A 24,890-nucleotide genomic window follows, 5' to 3' on the forward strand; every position below is an offset into this window, starting at 1 on the left:
AAATTCTGAGTAAAATTAACTATTTTTCCAATCAAATGCATTTGCATGTACCAAATTAACTTTGCTTGATGAGGGGTCATCAGTTATTTGCTGGGCAGGACCTCATCAATGACAGTAACCTCATCAATGACAGTAACCTCAAATCCCCTGAGACAAAACTAGATAGTTTGACGCATTCTAGCCTGTTGCATTGATGTTAGAAAGATCTCAACCAAAGTTTCAAGCTCAAATTGGTTTCCATCCCAATTTTAGTCTCTCCTAGGGATGGGTCAATTAGTGAAGTCAGCTTGTGAGTTTGTCTAGATTGTTTAGCTTTAAAGCTGCACTATGTAAGGTTCTTTGGTTAAAAATGAACAAATTGCCATTATTGATTAAGTACATAAACAATCAATGTTCAAAACAATGTCCTACCTTACCCCGATTCATTTCAGTAAGCCTATAAAAATAATTAGTGTTTTGAGCTGTCAAGTTGGATTTGACGTGAAATCGCTGGCTTATGTCGTTCCTCTTTGTGTCATGACGTGATGTCCATAAAAACAGGAAAGAAGTGTCGGCTGTCACGTTTTCCAGTTGAGGACGCTGTTCAGTTTAGTTAGTCACAATCACGCAGTTCATGATGGCATCGTTGCAGTCTGGATGGATGTTTATCTGTTATCCATTTGGCGAAGTTGTTTACCTGCTATAATGCTTGGAATTGGATACAGTATGTTGTCTGGTAGGGGTAATGATTTTATGAATCGAACATTACTCGTGTTTACCGATCATGATCCGATGTCAGGGGAAGTTACTGTATGATTTCTGAAACTGACTTCTTGTACATATTATTTTCGTTTAATAAAGTATATTTTATCCCCATTATTGCTCATTTGATGTTTTTAATGTTAATAGGCCTACAGTTTCACTTGTTTTATAACTGCCGTGTTCATTTTTTCATTTTTTTGTTTTAGTCACAGTTTTAGTCTTTTGACAAAAATGTCCTTTAAAAACAGTCAATATTTCGTCATGTTATATTCATTCATTTGAATCAGTTTTACAAACATGACATAAAATTTTAGTCAACGAAAATAATATCTTTTACTCGATGACAACATGCAAAACGGACAAAAAAAGTGTCAAACTATAACAGACCAAACTTTAGTCAAATATTTAGAAAAAAGCATTTTCTAATGTAAACATGTCTCAAACATACAGTAGAACTGTACATAGGCCTGCTGTTCTTGTTGTGAAAAACCTGAGCTCCTGAAATAATAATGAATAGACTGAAGTATTAGCTACTGTTTAGAAGTTAGCCTAAGTTATTAATTTTCCATGAAAGGATATTACATTGCATGTAGCGTGTTCTTATGGAAACAGTGTATTCACATCGCAAGTTACGCAACGCTAATAACGATTATTCTGCCTAGTGCATATTTTAATTCAAGTTCACATGTTCATTCGTTTCATTGTGCAGATGTAAGTTGTTCCATAAATGTTGTGGCTATATTGATGAATCTCATGTATACATAGGATGCATCTGAATGAGGTATTTACCCCATTTTAAAGCGGTTAATTTTGCCAGTGTTAGCAAGTTCAACTCACGCAGCTCAAGTGGAGAAATGCCCAACACACTGGATTAATGGATTAAATGAATCCATATCTAATATATTCTTCTATTTACAGATTATCAAGATGTTTCTTCTTCTGTTTATATCTTGCTGTATAACTTTTATCATAATATTTTCACAACAGTATGCTTTAATAAAGTAATTTAAAAATCTTCGATGAGCCTTTTTCATCTCATCTTCGTTATCGTTGACGAAATCAAAAAACCTTTTGTTAAACATTTTCATCATTTATTTTGTTGACAAGATTAATAATGAAAAAAGAATGAAGTCTTACATTGAACTCGAATCAGCAGTATCACAAGTTTCACCTCTTAAATTGATAATACAATACAATACAAACATTAATAGTCGATAAATCACTTAAATAATCACAACATATAATATACTGGTAACTGGTGGTGACTGAGGAGAGTCCCCTGTTCTCTCTGTAAAAGCGCTTTGAGTGTAGTGTCAACAAGTGTACAATTCATTCATTCAAAATATGTAAATAAGAGTGTTGTTTATCTTCATCAAAGCAAGTAATATTTAATTTTTAAACATTTATTGTATAACATAATTATATCAACATGAAAATAGCATGTGATTCATCTGCCAGAGCAGCAGTGTCGAAACACGACAGACGTAATGTGTTCTTCCGCAAATTGATTGCAATTTTAAATTTCAACCACGGATGTCACTAGAGAGCACAAAGTTACGTAGTGCAGCTTTAAAGATGAAGTGTGTCATTTTTCCTATCCCAATTTACTATCCAAAGACAACTATCTCTTAATTGTATATATAAACTTAATAATACAATTTACATTTAATTGTTGGTTTATGTATTGTACACACACGCAGACTGGCATCTATGTCTCACTATTTTTTCAGCATCTCAAGTTTTATACTAAATTGTAAAAACATGTATTCGGCCTTTGGAACAACATGGTAAATAATTATGACAGAATTTTCATTTTGGGCTGAACTATCCATTTAAGACTGCCTAGATGACTATTCCTTCAGACAGCCAAACTGAGTTGTCTATTTTGAAAACATTTTGTACATCCCTAGTCTCCACCATGTAGCCCTTGACAAAAACGTTCCCCTGTCAACTCTTCAATGTGCACTACTGAGGCAGTTTGCATTTAATTAAACAAGCTTAAAATCACAGTCTATCAGGAAATAAAAAACTCAGAGTTCTGTAGGCTTTCCAGAATGTTCGTAATCTGTAGGCGTCACAGAGAAGAAAGTTCTGAAACTTCAGATGAATCCAAGGTTACCGAAGTGGTTTTAAGTGACTATTTTCTCTGATTTTGTGGCCCCCAAATGAGCTTCTGTATCTTTATAGAAATGGAATTTTGAGGTAATGAGATTTATGAATTTCGTGCTAGCCATTTGTTCTTTTTTTTTTCGTTGATGTGGATGGTGATTATAGTATACATTATTACACCACCACCCACTCCCTGCGCTCTCTTTGTGGTTAACTGCTTTTGATAACAAATGAATTAATGAAGCTTTACAGGACAGTCAAAGTGGATGAGCGAGTGTAGGAGAGAAAGACGTGGAAATAGAGAGAATGATGAGAGAGAGAGAGAGAGGGAGAGAGAGAGAGAGAAGTTGGCAGATTACAATTTAATGGTGTCAGAATAATGCTAATTTCGCCACAATCTCCTTTCCCTCAGACTGCGCTAATGGCTTCATTACACTTCCACTATACAGTATAGCCCACAAAAGACAATGGGTCTCATTCACTAATAATAGCGTGCAAGTTGCATACTCGTGTGCAAAAACTAAAAATTTTAGATGGATTCACAACAGGTGCAAAATAAATTTGTTCATACTCTCATTATAATCTTGATAACTTCAGTTTATTGTAAATGCTCATAGGTAGTAATAGGTATAATACAGGCTCAAACGATCTCCATTTTAGGGCTTTTCGCATATCCTCTGCTGTAAAGCCATTCGTCATTCTCTGCAAATGTATCTTTATCTTTATAGCAGACACAGCAAGATTTTTATGTAAAACCAAGTATGCCATTCTAAAAACCATAATAAACAACTTTTATATGCCTAGACTACAAGTAATTGGATAAATTTTTTTTTTTTAAAAAATCATAAAAATACATTTAGATGAAAAGTACTGTAAATCTGACAAACTGTGTGCCAATTTTTTCACGCTTTCTTTTTTTTAAATTATTATTATTTTTGCGTTTCATCAGCATGCAATGCTAAAACTTTCTGAATTTTTATGGGAAAAAGAATAAAAAAAATGGTAATGTAAAAAGCTGTTAATTGGTAACCTTACCATATACACTGAAAAATTATATTTTATTTAGACAATACATGTATTTAAAAAAATGATTTTTAGAAGTAAAAATATTATTTACTTTATAGTTATAAAGGTAAGGTATAGTTATATAGGTAATTTATATGTTTAACAAGACAATACTTTTACGGTAAACTTTTGTTAAAATTATGGTGAAAAACAATCATTCTCTGCGTAATCGATCACATTTGATTGCATCATATGGCCTTTAGCTTTACCACCTCTGCCGCAATGGTGGTTAGCAGTACATTTAAAAGTGTATATTAAAATTACATCATTTGATTATATATACGGTACAATAATTATATATATCTCAGCTCTGGACCACTGCACAAATTAAGAGACCACTGCAAAATGATCAGTTCCTCAGGATTTACTATTTATAGGTATGTGTTTGAGTAAAATGAACATTTTTGTTTTATTCTATAAAGTACTGACAATATTTCTCCCAAATTCCAAATAAAAATATTGTCATATAGAGCATTTATTTGCAGAAATTGACAAATGGTCAGACCTTGAATAATGCAAAGAAAACAAGTTTTTTTAAACAATACAGTACTAGTTTTTTAACATAGGAAGAGTGCAGAAATCAATATTTGGTGGAATAACCCTGATTTTCAATCACAGCTTTCATGCGTCTTGGCATGCTCTCTTTCACATTGCAGTTGGTGACTTTATGCCACTCCTGGCGCAAAAATTCAAGCAGCTTGGCTTTGTTTGATGGATTGTGGCCATCCATCTTCCTCTTGATCACATTCCAGAGGTTTTCAATGGGGTTCAGGTCTGGAGATTGGGCTGGACATGACAGGGTCTTGATCCGGTGGTCCTCCATCCACACCTTGATTGACCTGGCTGTGTGGCGTGGAGCATTGTCCTGCTGGAAAAACCAATCCTCAGAGTTGGGGAACATTGTCAGAGCAGAAGGAAGCAAGTTTTCTTCCAGGAAACTTTCTAACCTTGAATGTGGCTTGATTCATGCGTCCTTCACAAAGACGAATCTGCCCGATTCCAGCCTTGCTGAATCATCCCAAGATCATTACCAATGCTCCACCAAATTTCACAGTGGGTGCGAGACACTGCAGCTTGAAGGCCTCTCCAGGTCTCCGTCTAACCATTAGACAACCAGGTGGAGGATCGGTGATGATATATATATATATATAGTTTAATCATAAATTTAGTTCCAGACCCCTTTCTGAGATGAGACGCTGATTGTTAGCCTCAGTCACCATTCACTTTTATTGCATTTTTTTTATGCGATGAAAGTGAATGGTGACTGAAGCTGCAAGCCACTAACCACTGCCTGACGACATCTTTTGTGTTCCACAGAAGTCACCAGGTGTAAACAGGGCCAGAGAGAAAGAACGAAAGAGAAAGAGAGAGAGAGAGAGAGTGAGAGAGAGAGAGGGAGAGAGAGGAGTTGGCAGATTACGATTTAACAGTGGCAGAATAATGGTAATTTTGCATCACCCTCTTTTCTGCCGGATTGTTCGAATGGCTTCATTAACACTACTACTACCTGGCAGCCCACAGAGGACAATGTCACATCCATCTTTGTCACATCACAATAAAAGCAGCTAAACACAACTGGCCTATCAGTCCAGGGACTGAAGGAGGCAAGAAATGAACAGAGGAAAAATCAATAGCGAAATATCAATGCGGGTAAAGCTGCAAAACATCAAGCTTCTTGGACGACAAGCAGGTCCCCGCGAATGGAGAAAGTGGCGAATTGATCTCTAACAGGTATGTTGCTCACACTTTGGGTAATAACTCAGTGCCACGGTGGAGGAGGAACAGCACGCTGGGAAAAACAGCAACGAGTCATAAATCAGGGGAGCCAGGCCCTATTGCCGTCAGCGCTGAATTGATGACGTTTTCCTCTGCCATCTAGATTATTCCTCTGTTGACTTCAGATGCCTTGGCTTCCTGTGTCTGCTGGTTTACGGCATTTTAGCATGATCTGCAGTGCTTCTGTAACTAAAAGGTTTTATTTTTCAGGCAATAGGAGGGAAAGCCCACAGGGTACAAAGTTACAAAAAAGACAAGGGGAATTATCTAAACATTGAAAATAAGATTTAATGGCGACACTTTACAATAAGGTTGTATACACTGATCAGCCACAACATTAAAACCACCTGCCTAATATTGTGTAGGTCCCCCTCGTGCCGCCAAAACAGCACCAACCCGCATCTCAGAATAGCATTCTGAGATGATATTCTTCTCACCACAATTGTACAAAGCGGTTATCTGAGTTACTGTAGATGTTGTCAGTTCGAACCAGTCTGGCAATTCTCTGTTGACCACTCTAATCAACAAGGTGTTTCTGTCCGCAGATCTCCGCTCAATGGATGTTTTTTTGTTTTTGGCACCATTCTGAGTAAATTCTAGAGTGTGTGAAAATCCCAGGAGATCAGCAGTTACAGAAATACTCAAACCAGCCATCTCACGACACGCAGCTTAAAATTTAAGACTGGATCATTTGAATGAACAAAGTTTTATTCATCATGGTTTTTCTTCTTCTAAAACATTGTCAGTGTGATGGTAACATCATGCAGTGTTGTTTATTTCTCGTCATATTTTCGTCAACAATGTTTGAATTAAAATTGTTTAATTATCCTCATGATCCCGTTTTTGTTAACAGAATCAAACAGTAGGCTAAGTACTGACATATCAAATGTCTGTAATTCCATTGACGAGATTAACACAGCATTCTGGACTTGTTTTCAGTGCAGCAGGTAACATCTTAACTCAAGAGATCCTCCCAAAAACCAGACAATTAGTTTTTTTCCTGCCGAAAATTGCTTTCAATAGCTTTGCATTCAGCAAAGGTAGGACTGAACTATTTAATTACTGTCCAGCTATTTAGTGATATTTAGTTGTGTTGAGTATTGTATATTAAAAGAATCTGACACCTGGAATATTTTTTAGCATTGACATGTCCAATATATAGTGCAATAACAGACAGAAATGTTAAACCAATGCAAAAAGCTTTATATTTATGTTATTTAGGTTATTTTGCGATATTTTACAAATGGTTTCATTTTTATTTCATGTTCAATGACGCACTTTTAAAAGTTTGAACTGCAATAAACTCGTAATTTACGCATAATTTGCTTGCACCCCTCCCCCGCCGTCCAACTACCATATAACACCGCTCAGAGGCGGTGATTTGCCCTTAACCACCATTGTGGTAAAAAACTGCCAACATAACAGCCCTAGCAAGAACTGCTCACATTGTCTTCAGATAATGTAAAAATCTAGTAGATAAATTATTTTTTATTTTTATTTTACTGTTTCTTTACTTCAGTCATTGCTAAATACAACTCAGATTAGCAACCCTAACACCCTGGAAACCACAACACTCTAGAATTTTGTCTGTGACTAGCATGGGTAAGCACTGCCCACATTTTATTTATAAAATGTAAAAATCTAGTTAATAAATCAAATCAGTTTGTCTTTTTTTTTTTTTTTTTTTTTTTTACTGTTTCTTTACTTTAATCTCCCAGTGGTGCAAAACCAACATACAAATTCATATTAACCAGTAGGGCTGGGCGATAAAACGGTATCGGTATTTTTTCGACGGTACACCTTTATCGATAACGATATAAAAAATGTTCGATATAATGCTCGATAGTTTCACTTAAATGCATTAAAATGTAAATAGACATGAAGTTTGGTTGCATGAACAACCCTCAAGCGTGCGCCGTCCCTGGATCATAAACAGCCTATCATATGGCTTGATAAAGGAGCGTGCAACGAGTGACAAGCAAACAGCCAATAACAAGTTGCATTGCTGTAGGGTTCGGTTGCGCCATCGCCATGTGACATCAGAACACACAAACACATGCGAAAATGAGTGCCGTGCCTGCCGGTGATGAGGAGATTGTGAATGAAAAGGACATGTCAGCTCTCCAGTGTGGCAGTTTTTTGGTTTCTTTATGTCTGACCAACATCAGAACACCGTTGTGTGTAAGCTTTGCAAAAAAAAAAAAAAGAAAACATCCCGGCCAAGTACGGAAACACAAGCAACTTATTTCATCACCTTAACCGCTTCCACCCTTTGGAATGTGCAGCTTGTCGTCCACAACGACCTACATCTACCTCACCTCAACAAACAACCCACAAGCAGTCCACGATGGAGAGGTACTCGGCAACAATGCCTTATGAGAAATCCTCCAAACGATACAATGATATAACACTTATTTATTTAATCTTCATATAAGATATAAGAAAGAAGATATTTGTTTAAATTATTTTCGTTTTTGACTGTTTTTGTTTGCCTTAATAGAGTGGGTAAATTAAAAATACAGTGGTTAAATTCAAACCTTTTTTCTACTGGTCTTTGTTTTAAAAAGGTTATTAAAATGTATCACTAATTATCGATCCTGAATGATATGAAACGTTATACCGTGATACATTTTTTAGCTGTATCACCCAGCCCTATTAACCAGTAGTAAAATTCTGGCCAGTTGTTAGGCTACATTTTGAGGCACACTCAATAGACAACTTTCTAGCAGATGATAACCTAACTCCAACAGTAAAACAACTTTTCCACACTTTTACTCAAGAGAAAAAATCCAAAAGAAAAATGGCTTGATTAAAGCAAGGTTGAAGACAGACGTGATAGATGAAACCAAGAGGGTGCCAATTCACGTAAAAACTGTCTGTCGCACCTTGGCAAGAGTCACAGCAAACACATTCCTTAAGAAACTCTCTGAGAAATGAGAAATTCAGATTTTTTTATTTTATTTTATTTTTTATTGAATGATTTGTGTCAGTGAAGGTTTCCGAGTTGTGATGAAAACACTGCTATTATCGTCGTTATTATGGAAAAGTCGACAATAACTCAGCTCAGCGCAACAATTAAGGTGTCAGTGCGTCAAACCAGTTCATTGCAGTTTATTTATGCATGAATATGCATTACGATACTTCGGCAGCATCTGACACATTCTCGTACCTGAGTGTGAAAACACCTGGCACTCAATGCCATCACACAGACATAGAGAAACATTATGTTTGAAGCTCTTGAAGGAATAATAAACCGTCCTATTAATGTCTCCTGCGTAAGACATAATCTAAACTGACTAAATAGTTTTGTCACATTCACAGAGAAGTGTGATGAAAAATACATTTATAAGAGAGAAAACAAACAGAGGCAATCATTAAAGTACAACCAATACACTATAAAGCACTTTGAAGAAGTGGCACATTATTTGTTTGGTTATGACTGAATGAAAAGTAATAAATGAAAAAAGAACAGATGATCCTGAATGGATTTATTGGGTTGTTTCTATCTATAACTGTATCTATCTATATCTATATCTATAACCCCCCCCCCCCCCAATTAATATAAGATATTTGGCTATTACAATAAAAACAATCAAAGACATCAAAAAGAGACCTTTTTAAACAGTACTGAAGGAGTTCCCATGTATGCTGACCATGTATAGGCTGGTATATTTTCTTCATTATCCGGACTGCCTCACCCATTTTAATTCACTTTTTAATTAAAATGTACGTTTTGTAAAGAAATTCAGAAGCAGGCACAAGGCTATTTGTCTACAAAACTATTTTCAAAGCATAAGCCTTTAGACCAAAAAGGTCAAGAGAAACATAAATTTAGTCATGTTCATCCAAGCTTTAGACTGGTAGCATTATTTCAAAACTTCTTCTCTTAGATAGGATTCGTCACATTACACTGGTGCCCCTTTTGTTACACATGGCCCTTACCAGCTCTTCGAGTTTCTCACAGGGAGATAGTCTTCCATTTAAAGCATTTTGGCTTCAATTAATTTTCTTATCGCTGCTTTTCTCTCACTGATAAAGATGCATGTTCCTTTCGGATCTTTATCAAACAATAAAAGCCGAGGGACTTTCAGAGCACTGGAGCAGCTCGAATGACAACACTGTTAGTCATTTTATTGGTCACTTTTAGCACAAAATGTGAATGAGCCACGTTTAATGGGACAAATTAGCATGTGCTGTAAAAATAGGTGGACAGTTGATTGAATGTGACTGACAGAGTGCCGTTTAGTTGTGATTGTTGGCAGGCATGTTTGCTCTTTAGCAGCTTTGTGGCTCCCTATGACTGTTTGTCTCCATATAAACAAGGTTCCATTTTTCCGTGCTGAAGCCAGAAAATGGCCGCTGTTTGTCCAACCAGAATTCTTTCGACAAACATCATAAACACACAATTAAATCTTGACATAAACACATATTAACACAGGAATTGGCTTTTTTCTCTTTCTCTCTCCCTTATAGAAGACAGCATGTACCCCTTCCAATTGTAAAGTCAAATGGACTTTGAATGCAACTTCCAACAAATGCATTATTTGTATCTCTGATAACAGTTGCACAATTATTAATAAAAAAGTGTTTATTTGTCTAAAACTCTGTAGTAGAAATCACCCATTCACATGCACCTTTCAGAGGACAATTGCTTAAAACTGAAAATAGTATCACTTTACAATGAGGTTCTGTACGTTTACATTGCATTATGACTATTACAGTTAATATGAACTATGAACAATTGAACAATAATTTTAAAGTATCGTTTAAAGCTAAATTCAATATATAGCAATGCATTTTAACATTATTTTAACATAAAAAGTTATAAACATCAAAATTAGTTGATGACTATATTCAACAAAATTTATAAATTAACATTGTTAGAAGAAATTTTACCATTACATTGCATTAGTTGATGCATTAGGTGTCATTAACTAATGTTAACATATAGTACCTTATTTTATAGTGTTACCCTGAAAATTTTGCCATCATCTATCCATGTTGCTCGAAACTTGTTGGCTTTTTTTAATTTTTTATTTTGCTGTAGTGCCCAAAATGAGTTGTCAAAATGTCAAAGCTGCTCTTTTCCATACAATGAAAATGCATGGTGATCATTGGGCTTCAATTTCAGCAACAGTTTTGCTTGATTTATATATATACAGTATTAATATATATATATATATATATATATATATATATACACATCTTCACGTCTTAGGGGCCATTCATTTCTAATGTGTTATTGCGCTAAAAAAAGTTAGACACAGTGCAAAGAATATACCAGAATACAAGTGTCTGAACATGGGCTTTTAACCCTCTTGACACGTCTAAAAATATGTTCCTCCAGCGCGAGATGCTGAAAAAAAAGCACGATGTGGCACAACGGTCAAAGACATTCTTCTAGCGCATGTTACACAGAAAAAAAACATTGGAGAAACCACGCACTGAGACTACTAAAAATTTCTATATCGCCAGCCCTTGGTAAAAATGCTCAACCCAGAACAAAGCTCAAAGAATAGACAACTAGAAAGTCATGAGTTCATAGAGTTCTTCAAAATTCAGCATTTAAATGTGTTTACAGTGAATCCTGGTCCGACAGTCGTGTATGCTGCACCACATCTGATGTGCTGTGAGCTACAGCAGTTGATTTTCAAAATTAAGCTTTGTTACCTCCCAAATATCTTCAGCTCAGAAAATGGGCAAAAGCACAGAGTGTGCATCTCACTTTCTGGAAGAGGGAACATCCAAATATTGCTCAATCAAGGCCGCCGTTAATATGAGGGCTCTAAAAAGAATTTGCAATTTCCTTTGACTTACATCAAGTCAAAGCAAAAGGTCAGTCTAAAAGACAAACTGATTCATCTTTCGGAAAGAAATGAGATTGAAAAAAAGTGCTCTACAGATGCCGGCGTGCCTGTATTGAATCATCATATTTGTCATAGAGTGCTTTCAATGGAAGCAGTGACCTTTGAGGTAGTGGAGTAAATTGCTTTGTGGCATAAAGGTAAGCTGGAAGCTTGAAGCATGAAGCTTGATTAACCTGAAGATCTCCGGACGTAATGCAGACAATTAGGCAGCAGCAGAAGTCTGTTGACCAACAGAAATCTAGAGACATTCGTTATGCATCTACTGTTACTGTCTATTGTATCTGTTTTCTTGATTCATTTGGTGTTCATTTGATAAATGCCTCCATTTCTGATGTCTTCTTTAATACTGGAAGCAAAGCCATAACATTTTATTGATAAAACTATTCTCCTCAGTCCTTCAAAGTCTTACCATGTAAGACTTAATAAGGAAAACTAATAAAAAAATACCTTTACTGTAGTAGCATATTTATGTTTACTACCAAATTACTATATTACTATATACATGATATAAAGTCCTTCACTACAACTTGTAAAAAATATTGCCTTTATGACATCTTTGTTTTAAACTTTAAACTTGTTTTTAAACTATTAAAAACTCCTTTAAAGGCATCCTAAATGTGCTTAACATAATAATTAAACTGGTGCAATTTAACTTTATATTTCTTTATTTATTTAAGTAAGTTGTTCATCAATAGCAATGGCCAAAAAAATAAAAAAATAAAAATCTGTATTTTTCTGCATCACTGATGTTTGAGTCAAAACAATCTTGACACGCATGTTGCTTCTGTCTAAACAAAATGGTCAAGGCTAATTGAAGCAGATATTTAAAGCATTTGAATTCACACAGCCATTACCGCTGCCCTTATTGGGTCTATTGTAATTAGTGCTCAGTTAATAACTTCTTTAGCACTGGACAGCCATCTAGAGACCCTAACAGGCCTGCAGTTGATGATTTCCCCACAGACAGCCTTTCAACATAGGCCCTTGTGTCACTTGAACTATTCTGTGCTAGAACAATTGGCATTTAATGCCCTGTGGTACATAGCCACCACTATAAATCAAGAGTGTGCCAACTTTAGGTAAATTAGCACTGTATAAGGCTGGGTGTGCGTTTCATTTAGGTCTCAATCAAATCAGATGAGTTAAAAATGGGATTTCTGATATTAACATTTTGCAAACCATATTGAGAGAATTTTAAGTGTGCAACTGCAAATACGATTAACAATGATCTGATCTCCACCTAGATATCAGTACTAGAATGTTGTTTAATAGTGCTTAAAAACAACTTCAAATGGCATTCACAATGCATGTAACTGCAATAATATACTGTAGACTGAAAAATTGTAGGTTGGGATTTCGTTGGATTGTGACAAATGGGCAATAATATTATTAGAGGTGTTTGCTAAGAAAAACATCACTACTGTTATTAAAATTTGGTGCGTAATTCGTCTTGCACTATTTGTGCATTCAACATTAACGATAACTCAAATAATGTGGCTTGTTGAGGAGAGGTGTGCTATGACTTTTCGACGCAACCAGACTAACAATTTAAGCCTGGTGGACCATAAAATGGGTGAAAAATCTCTCAGACTTACACTGAAGGAAGGGCATGAGCCATATCCAGGTATGAAAAAAAACATAGGCTGTTTCTGAATGTGCATTCTTATGTGTTCTTACGTTCTCGTGGACTCCTTCAACGTCATCATCCACTGCCAAATTTCAATTCCAATACTCAAAATTGCAAGTACAGAGAATGCATAAAACTACCTAGATGTGTTCTTGATCAGGACAAATATCAAGGATGCATCAGATGGTGACTTGTGGACAAGAACCCATTTGAAGTCCCAGAAGTCATGGCGGCACTACGTTGGCAGACGAAGGACATTTGTTGTGTTTTCCCTTAAGAGTTTCCCGCTGTAATCTTGCGATTCGCGAGGTTCTTCTAAGGTAGCTTGGCAAGACTGGTCTTCAAAAGAGCGCAAGCTCTGCATTCCTAAGACATTTGGTGGGCTCCTTTGACTTGGGCCAGTAAACAACCAACTAGCAATCACCTAGAACACCCTAGCAACGCCCTAGCAACCAACCAGAATACCTTAGGAATCCCAAACACTTCCCTCGTCCATTGTTCAGGGAAACACATAGTCCTGCCCCAAACTCACACCATTGGTTGAACTAATGTTGTTGTGTCTGGCTGGTCGGGATACTCACAAACAGAGTTTTGATAGCGCTATACTGTTTACACTTTTCAAGGAAATCAACCTACAAATGTCTTACGTGCTGCATAGTTGTCTCTGCATATTAAACTTGGTATTTTAACCTTAAAAAATTACACACTTTGGCTGCTTCATTGGAAGGACAACTTGTATTCTGTTTAAAGTCATATTTGTGTCCAGAGATCCTTAGCCTTGGAACACAAATTCACAGTTCCGGCGACTGCCGTCCCACCAGTGAAACTTGTTAATTGCGTGCAAAACCCGGGGGCAGAAGGGTGGCAGGCCATTACCTTTTGTCCCTCCGCATAACCTGACTGTCGTGCCAACCTTGCCGCTTTAACATGCCACAGCATTTGGCTTTCTTTTTGCAGGTGGCAAAATGAGGCCGCAGGCACTGCGCTTGGCAACCTCCTCTCAAAAACAGCATGCCAACTGCTGCGCCTTCTCAATTGTGTGGCGGCCGCAGAGATGCGGTGGGCACAGCCTGGCTTGGCTGCCTTTTCAAGCCAGGCACAAATGAGATTGGCACCCATCGCAGCTCCACGAGTAAGCTGTGTGATATATCGTCCCCAGCTGCGGTCAAGGTGGAGGCAGGGAGGCAGGGGTAGCTAGGAAATGTGGTAGATCTGTGCCTCGATGGAGAATGTTCAATCCCTGTAACTAAACAGCATGGGAGCGAGTACAGAGAAACAGCACAAAATGTGCCACAGAGTGGATACAACGCACACCACAGTAAACTGAAAAAAGTGTTGTTTCACAGCATAACAGAACGTTTAGTTTACAACACCCTCACAACATCGTGTCTCCAGTTTCAGAATGACTGAACTTAACTAAATAAATGCTTCATTAAGGTGGTATGAATTTTGCGTTTGTTACAAGGGCTATATCTCAGTAACTATAAGGTTTTGATTCAAAAGTCCAATTACACAAACGTCTGTTTCCTCTAGCAGTTTTGTGTTTCAAACACCTATTTCAAAACACTATTAAATTAGAATGATTTTTGTAAATTCTATGATCCAACTACACTTTAAAAAATGTTCTTCATGTGGTAACCTCTAAATAAACTGATTTAAACATGCACGCTGTGTTAATGACACGCAGTGACAAAGAGGAAGAGACACACACTTACACGCTTAGACATATTTGACAATTGCATAATATAATAAAAATATAATATAATAAAATATATTTTAAAAATATATTTAAAAACATATAAAATATACGAGTTAAAAAAACAAGTGTAAATGTAAAATTGACCAAAACTAAAGTTGACCAAAAAGAGAGACATATTTTAATTATTTAGAAATATTTTGATATTTATTACATTTTTCATGTCAGTTATTCATTTTTAAAGCCTTAAAAGGAAATCATAGTTTATCACAATTTGACTATTTGATTTATATATTTGAAGTTAAATATGTAAAAATGACTTCTTAAGATGTTTGATGCCCACATGCAGAAAAAAGCACTCCTTAAAAAATATGACAATTTATATGACAATTAATCGTCACAGCCCTAAAACAGACAATTAATCGTCATAATCACAATTATTTGTTTGGCAATTAATTGTCAGCCAAATTTTATAATCATGACAGCCCTACTGTGGCCTGAGAAAACCGTTGATAAAATCATCCACCAAAATAGCTTCAGGGTTTTCCGAATACCAATTCACAAAGCAAAAGCCTTGTCAGTGTCCCCACATACAAAACAAATCCTCACAGTCTAAAATTGTGTTAACATCTAATTCAGCAATAGTACGAGGCTTTGCACATTTTAACTCCGGGATATAAAAATGACTTATTGGGACAGGAATCCAAACTGAGAAAGGCAGAGCAACAGAGAAAAAAGGAGCAACTGACTCATTGAATAATCCCTCCTGGTATTATTCTCAGGGCAGCCATAAAGAACCATCAAATGAAAAGAAAGTCACAATAAATGGCTGCACCTAATTACAAAGTCTTCTATTACCACTAAACATGCAAACCTATAAAATATAGGCATTTAAGACTAATTAACCATAGCTCTGGTTCCCTAATCCAAATTCATTGGTTATGACAAATAATTCTCTCATATCACTAAATGTTTTGCTAAAAGAAGAAGAAGAAAAAAAAACAGCACAGAGAGAGGAGCAATTATTGTCACAAAATTAGTTGAAAAAACACACTTCAAAGCCATTTGACTCTGTAAAAGTGAAGGGCCAACATAATTGTGCCATTCATGTCAAGGCTGAGCCAGCACAAAAAGCATGTCCTAATATCCACAGTTAACCTTTGTCTACAAATAATGTGCTGTTCTCCACTGAACTCATTTTGCACCTCAGTGAATTTTGCACCACCTAAACTGACTTGATTATATCCAACCCATGTTCTAGTCAAACCAACACACAAGAGATCAGATTCAAATCAATATCGTTGAAGTACAGCCCTGGGCCATCAGATAAGGCAGCAAGCATTAAATACTAAGTCTTCTTGTAAATTATTCTGATCAAGTGCCTTCATCATTTGTGTACTTGACTGGTGAAACATCTTGAGCTAGAGACATACAGTACGTCCAGTTCATCAGAATAATCTACAAGAACATTTACTATGACCTGGATAACTGAGCAGCTTCACAAACAAGCTTTTGAATCATTGATATGCAGTAATATCTCTGGAAAGCAAGGAACGTTCATCCATCCAAGATTCACCAAATCTACATTTTTAATACCCTTTTGGTTGGTTGATAGTCTATGTAAACTCTTGCAGACACTAAAGGTGAAGCACTGCCTTTAAAAACCAAAACCATGCAAACTTATCACATAAAAATGGCTTTTTAAATACCCTCATAAATATTCACAGACTTAATGGGTAGCTCAGTGTTATGAATGTGGCAACAACAGACAAATTTGCCACCACTGCAGAAGTAATAAGCAACTAGCCCGTAGCTGCTCCTGGGAGAGAATATTTTTTAATATCAGCACGGAGCAAAAAGATAACCTTTAACCTTAAGTTTTTTTGGGTTTTTTTGTAATCTATTTTTGTAGTGACTACATACAAAATAAAGAGCAAAATGTTGTATTGACTACGAAGACTCCTCACTTATGAGACAATAGACAGTGTATGCCAACATGTCAGCATGCCATCACTTGAGGGAATACAAAAAATGATCCATATTTTACACAGCGACTGCCAAGATGAAAGTACTGACAGCTACAGCATTTGAGTGGGGATCAGATGACTTATATTCTCATTTATATTCTCGCAGGAAAAAATGCAGCAGGAAATTGTGGCAGTGTCTTTATTTTTTGAAATAAAAGAAGAGAACTGACAGATTCCAAAAGGGAAAACACAGGATCATTCTCCTTTAAAGAAATCTGTGGCAAAATCATTTGTCCTCCTAACAAGATAACAAACGAGGTAGTCAAAGGTAAAAAGAATATGTGGGTGCTCAAAACCATTTTCCACAAATTACAATGCTGTTGGTACCAGCTCTATGATTTCACTTTATGTGCAGGACCGATAGCAAGAGGATAAAACAGGAGGAAGGTATTGAAAACATGTGGCAACAAAGAAAAAATACATTTTTTACCCAACAAGAAACAACTAACCAGACATCTAGCCTGTATTAAGTCACCAATATAATGTATGTAGATGCCGATTTGTCAATATAGACCAAGTGATCAAGGATCAAATAAATGACAGGGTTTTATTGTGTATTTCCCTGCTACTGTATGTTGCTTTGTATGGATTCATATCTGCACTCCATACTTTACTCAGCCACATGGTGGAGATATAGAGTGTGTTTAAAATTCTGCAAAGATTTTGGGCAGATAATTATGTTCAGCTATTATTATAATGACAAATCATGTCTTAAAGTACACAAACCCATAAATAAGATATCTAGTCCTGACCAGCAGGGAACGCTATAGCTGACAGCCCACATTATTAATAATAATAAAATCCACCAAACTAATCAGCAATATTTCTGTTTGTATGATAAAGTTGTTGATATTAACAAAATAATCCAACCCACCACATTACAGGTAGTATTGCAAATGACATCTTCATAGGGCAAAAACGTTCTTACTACGGCTTAAAAAATATGCATGTTTAATATTTCTGTGAATTTTTATAAAGAAGCAATAAAGGCATTATGCATAATTTCCAATTCGACTGTTAACACAAATCATAACTATGTCCATTCAAGCATAATTAATTACAGTAACAATAACACTAAGAAAGTGTAGTAAATTGCATTACAAATTAGTTACATAGTAATTACATTTATATTACTCATTATTTGCAATGTAAATCACACTGTAACATGAGCAATAATGTAAAGTGACCATTTGACTGATACATGACTTTTGCCTTATAATAATCTAATCAATAATTCAGTCTAATAATCTAATAAGAATCTATAACAATAATATATTTTTAATTTATTTTTTTATTTTTTATTTATTTTTTATTTAAAGTAGTCTAATGAGCAAGAAGTGTTGGCATGTATTGCTCTTTGTTTCTTTTATGTTGTTTCACACAGAACAATTAAATACATCACAACAATACCCAATCCATCAATACAGAGCTTCTGTAATTAAAGCGTGTCCTAATTATAAATGCATCTTAATAAGCACAAGAGCAATTGGGGCATCACTGGAGACAGAACAAAGTCAGCACTATAAAACCCAGTGAGCTGCCTACCTAGACAGCATTTCAGAGCATCACGGGCGCGTTGTGAACACGCGTTCGGAACGCGTCTACGATGCCCAAAAATGCTGTGAAGGTTTGGAAACACGGCCGCTATCATGCGTCATAACGGACTTCACTCGTATTTCGGAATGTGACCACGTCAGATCGGCGTTTGAAACAGCGGAGCGCATGACAAAGACAATTCATTCATTAAACTGAACGCAAATCAAACAGTAAACACTGAGACGTACCATTGTTGCTCCAGCTCCCAGTCTCTGAAGAAGTCAAACTCGAATAGGTCCATGGTCGGTGTGTTTCAGTGAGGTGCCGGTGGCCGCGTCAGGAACTCTGGCTCTCTCCCTCACACTGCCTGCTGCTCTCTCCGCTCAGCGACACGCAGCCCTGCGGAAGGCGGAGTCAGGGCTCGCTGGAGGCGGTCACTCATCCCGAAGCAATCCGGCGCAGAACTTTGAATCAGAGCAGCTGCTCCATCTGTGTCAAACAAACATCACCTGTAAAGACTGGAATTCTATTTAAATCTTATTTTATACGAATGAATACTCTTGTTATATGAGTGCCCTTCCTGAGCCAGGTATTACTATAATAATAATAATAATAATAATAATAATAATAATAATTAATTAAATAAATAAATAAATAAATAAATAAATAAATAAATAATAATAATAATAATAATGTAAACTAAAAATACTGCACAACTTTTGCAACTTTTTGTTTTTACATTTAAACAAGTTTAACAATGTCCAGAAGTCTATAAAATAAATTAAATATCGTGTTGACCCAAGGATGACATAGTTAGGCTGTTAAATTATGTCAGTATTAATATCCCCTGAAGGATTTTTATCTTTTATTTTCCCTGATATTATAGGATTATCACTAACATGCAAAGTTATCATAATTTTGAAACAAGCAAATTTATCATATTTTGTAACATCATATAATACTATTTTGGAATTATTAAATTAGCTTGTAATAAGATAATTATGCTGTCAATCCATTTATAATTTGTATTTTAATTTTTAACTTGGTTAGCTACATTAGTCAGCATGAACTAACAATGAAAAATTCAACACTTGTTAACCTTGGTTAACGTTAATTTATGCTATACGCTAATGTTTGTTTAAAAATTAGAAGTATATGTTAAGGAAGGGATAATGCACAGTCAGCCAGTTGTTTATCACAAAATAAACCCCGTCAGGACACCGTGGCGAAGCGGAGTGGTCTTGTATCAGACTGAAGTGGTTTATTTTGCGATAACAACCAGCTGACTACATTATTCAGCTTATTACATGGCTACTAAACAACTGAACATAAAATATTGATTTGCATTGGAATAATGTAATTATTTATGCAAGAAAAAAATAAATCGCTGAACAGCTGAAATCCACCTCCGGTTTGTTCCGTAGTTCTGTTGGTGTTTATTTTGTTATTAAGGACTGTCTGACTCTTCATTATGCATCTTATTACAAGACTACTTACCAAATAAATAAATAAATTAACAAACAAGATTTGAGTTACAATTATTTTATTAGCTTACTTTTAGAGATCGCACAATGATCCGAGAAGCAGGAGCGATGGCTCACAATACCCGGATGAGCGGTCTGATATGTGGATGTGCGGTTGTATACTAAGCAATATCAGAAAGCTAGGTGGCGCCACCACCTAATGCATTATAACCTAACATGAACTGATAATAGGCAATTGTGTTTTTATAAATCACCATTAAGCAAGATTAATAAATTCTATAAAATATATTGTTCATAGTTCATGATACCTACAGTAATGCACAACCTTATTGTAAATAAATGCATTTATATGTATGCATGGATGAAGTCTTTGATACAAGACTAAGTTATTTAGCATGGTGACCTTATTTTGATAATATAGCATGAATATATTCACTGTTTTGATTTACAGGTTCTAAGAAATAACCTTTGTCATCTTATGGTGTTTCACAGAAGTTCATGTGTCAGTAAAATGTCATATCAGCATGTTATTCTTTCAGTGTGATTTTTTTTAAAACAATAGTGCGACATCTGACAATAAAATTGAACTTCCAACAAATCACATTTACTGCAGTTCTGAACAAAAAATGTATGTTGCATCAGTAATCATGTGTACCTTTTAATGCAGTAGTAAGACAATTGTAAACACAGTGCCTTTGCAAATTTCCCTGATAACATAATGGAAACATTACACAAAAGAATAGATTGTCAGGAATATGCCTGTTTGCATTATTTCTTGATACAAATGTTCAGCTCACATAATGAAAAATAGTGTTATTGGGAAAACAAGCCACAAGACAGACACACATGTTTATTGTTGACATTATAATGATTTGGCAAGAGCCATATGTTGATTATGGTCTGTTCGGTGTATAACAAAAACAAATTTCTCTATTTGCATAATTCGCCCGGGGATGCCCTCACAAAATTAATTGCAGAGACTTCGAAACTGATATTAATCATACCTTAAAATAACGCAGTGGGAGAGGTGAAATACATTTCTCAGGCAGAATGGCTTTCCGAATGTTATACGAATGGATGCTTTACTGATGGATTTCACAATGGTCAGGAAGCACAGAGAAGATGCAACTGTGTCTGACAATAGCTCATACTGATACAATGCAGTCTATGCCCTTGCCACCTGCTCTTTACTAACAGACAGATAAAAGTGAAAAGGATGAGTCAGGCTATTACCACCTTCTGCTTATAGTAAATAATACTGTAAGTAGCCTAATAATAAAGGGGCGAGACTATGGCTAGCTGTCACACAACAAAGTTGTCAGAAGGGCCATATCTCTGTAAATATGAGGTAAAAGTCCAGTTGCACAAATGTGTGTTTTCTTGGTTCTGTATGTAGCTTTCAAATACATAGTTCAAACTGCTCTTAAATTAGAATAGATTTTGTGAATTCTATCTTCCCAAGTCCCAACTAATATGCCAATATCATAATAATTTCAGCCATTCAGTAAACAAGTGACTATAATAAAACTACACTGACATACATTCAGGTAAGGGTCAATGATATAATTAAGGTAGATTTTTATTGAAAGGTTGAACTCAGCTCTCAGGACAAGAGTATTTTTCATACTTGTCAGTTTGGGGCAAGTTGTCACAGGCATTTTAAATGCTATACATATATACTGTTTTAAAACTGTAATATTTGACGGACAAAACGATGTTTTTTCTTCAAATATATATAGATTTGTTTTTGTACATTATCTTGCAAAATAAATTGTGTTTAATAATAGTTTTGCTGTTCAAATTTTCCTGAAAAGGCTATAATAGGCTATTTAACAGGCAGTTCCACTGTGACAACTTACCCCATACAGTGTCACAACATGTCCAGTTATTGGTCAACATGTGTTCAATGAACTTTTTTCTTCAGAAATAATACTAGAAATGTTCAATATTTATATTCTTTCATCATTTACTCACCCTCATGCTGTTTCAAACCTGCATGACATTCACTCTTATGTGGAACACCAAAGAAGTAGATAGCAGAATGTACAAGCTTCTCTCATCCAAACAATGAAACAGATGTGGACCAGGGCCTATAAAACTCAAAAATGGACACAAAAAATAAATAAATTAAAAAATTAAAAAATTAAACATTAAAGCATTTAAAAGTAGTCCATATGACTTGTGCACTATATTCCAAGTTTTCTGAATCATTCAGAATATACAGTATCTTGAACTCACAGTTTGCTAATGATAAGTAATTTGTTATATATATATATATATATATATATATATATATATATATATATATATATATATATATTATACAATTTAATTAAAAGATGTTTCTTCCATTGGTTTTATTAATGTATCAGGTTTTGACCACTCGTGTGAACATCCCACCCCAGTCGGGCCACAACTGCTAAAATGGTGGAAATTGCCTCTGGCAGTTAGTGTGATAAATGGCTTAAGAAATACTTCATCATAGGCCACATGACTGGCTCAGCATCCCTTTTAAAGTCATTAAGATGAATAAGAGAGTCATTACAGCTGTGCTGATATGGTCTAAAGGGGATCGCCTCCTAATTATACCACTGTAATTTCTGAGTTAATTATCTGCTGCCCACTGTCCAATCCAAACTTTCCTCTGTAGTCTTTACACAGTTGATCTTGTGCCTTTAAATTGGGAGTTTTTTATTGGGTGAGCTAAAGAAAAAATAATAATAATAATAATCAATATAGAATAGAATACAGGAAAATGGAAGTTCTTTTGTTACAGCCAACAAACATTTCTTGAAGTTACACACATTCAATGGCCCCCAAAAGTATCTGGACACTTCAGCAACGATATTTAAATTTCATTAAATTTAATGATCTGAAACCAAGTGGTGTCTACAAACAAATGCTACCAGACCTTTTCTCAGAACTAGCTTACGTTTTCTGAGCCAAAACTTTTTTTTAACCAAATGGTCCCAAGGTCGATTTTAGTGGATGTAAGACGTCAGTTCCAATCAAGTTTACATAGGTGTCCTTGCTTTACTTTTTTAATTTTAAATTTGAATTGTATCTATTACATTAGCATTTTAAACCTTATAAACCTTTTAGAATAAATTATTTTTTTATCTAATTAAATGAAATTGATGCATTTTTAAGAGTGGCTTAAAGTTAGTGTCTAAATACTTTTTGGGCTACTGTTTGTTTATATAGTTATCTTAATGGGATTACTAAATGCTAACCCTAACCCTATAATAGTACATTTATTATTATTATTATTAGTGGTAGTAGTAGTAGTAGTAGTTTCCTATTGAGGATGACCCCAAACAGAATAGTTTGTGATAGATTTCTGATTTATTCAACAGAACTTTGGTTGGCTTCATGTATTGGTTGCAGAACACATAAATGATTCACTTGGTATCAAGCAATTGTATCCAAATTTAAAATCTTTCCATGTTTGCAACAAGATGAAAGCAACTTTTTAAGTAATAATTTAAAGGAATAGTTCACTTACTAACAATTCTGCCATCAATTACTTCACCTCATGTTGTTCAGAAGCTATTATTTTCTTTCATTCTATGGAACACAAAATGACAGATTGTGTAGCATATCCAAGCTGCTCATTCCCCTGGTCTCATAGAATCACGTTACTATAACTACATTTTTGCAAAATGAGTTTGACGGGTCTTGTTCTATGTACTGTATCGCTGCAGTTTTCTGGTAAAATAAACACTGGACATGCAATAACAATTTATTTATTTTTTTCACGTTCACTCAAATCACAAGTACAAGGGCAGATTAACACTTGTTAATTAAAACATAATTTTATCTCTGTTCCTCACACAGTACTATGACATGAAAACACTTTTACAATAACCAACTATGTTTACAAGTTTATTTAAGTGACTAAGTTGTGCGGTGTCGCAACTGGCAGAGTGTTGGACTTTGAACACGGAACACTGAGGTGCGGGTTCTGCAAAGCACGCAAGTCTACACGCGAGACCGAAGTGCCACTAGATGATGTGATTGATTCAGCTATTGCGTTTTTCATCTCACATTTACTTTTATGACACTATCGGTTAAAGGTTTAGGTATGGGAAGTAGTTTTTTTTTTTTTTTTTACCTAAAACTCCATACAGAATTAAACTTAAAAACATAAACTTTTTGGGAAAATATTTAACTTGCTTTTAGCACCCCTCAGTGGACATTTCACCTCGAAACTGCCGTGATATGTGTAATGAACCACATAACGACAACATAACATTTTTTATGAAGTCATTTCATTATAAAGGCTAATTTTCCATGCAGCGACAGTACTAGACAGTGACTGGTAGCTGTTCCAAAAAGGACAAAAAAGCATCCTAAAATAACCCTAAATTTTATAACACTTGAGGTGCTACAACAAATGTACGTTTTATTCACTTTCACAAAAATCACAACTACAATGGCTGATTATGGCTAAACACGTATTTTTTTCACACTATTACTCACACACTGCTATATTATTATATTGAAACACACTTTTACTACAACGCATTGTTTGAAAAACGATACATTTTAGCGCTTGTATTACAGACTCACCTACATTTACACATTTGTGATTAGCTTCTGCGGTAGCTCACCTGAGTGTTGGACTTTGGACCCTGAAGTATGCGGTTCGACACCAGTCAAACAATGGTGATTTAAAATCACGATTGGTTAGGTTTAGGTTCAAGTTTTAGGTTAGGGAGGTATGTTTTACGCATTAAAACCTCCATCTAATATTCACCTTAAAAACATTGTCTGATTATGATACAATTTTATTCGCTTTTGGCACCCACTGCTGAACATTTCACTGAGAAACTGTAGCCAAAAGTCTAATAAGGCATGCAATTTAATTTAGCTAAAATGTTGCCACGGTCAGGTTATATGTCATGAGACCAGCCTGGTTGTTTGGTGTCATTGATGCATACTGAAGTGCCAAGCAAACGA

At 35.4% G+C, this 24,890-nt stretch overlaps 1 protein-coding gene across 1 annotated transcript in view; it reads right to left on the reverse strand.

Moving 5' to 3' along the window:
• LOC127417722 (AF4/FMR2 family member 2-like) overlaps positions 1–18,813 on the reverse strand; it is a 266,275-nt gene extending 247,462 nt beyond the window's left edge. The window contains exon 1 of the mRNA XM_051657903.1: positions 18,693–18,813. Within this exon, the coding sequence (XP_051513863.1) occupies positions 18,693–18,745 (53 nt within the window). The 5' untranslated portion in view covers positions 18,746–18,813. The remainder of the gene's footprint in view (positions 1–18,692) is intronic.
• Between the last annotated feature and the right edge of the window lie 6,077 nt (positions 18,814–24,890).

Source organism: Myxocyprinus asiaticus, chromosome 27 (genome assembly GCF_019703515.2).
Source record: "Myxocyprinus asiaticus isolate MX2 ecotype Aquarium Trade chromosome 27, UBuf_Myxa_2, whole genome shotgun sequence".
NCBI lineage: Eukaryota > Metazoa > Chordata > Actinopteri > Cypriniformes > Catostomidae > Myxocyprinus > Myxocyprinus asiaticus.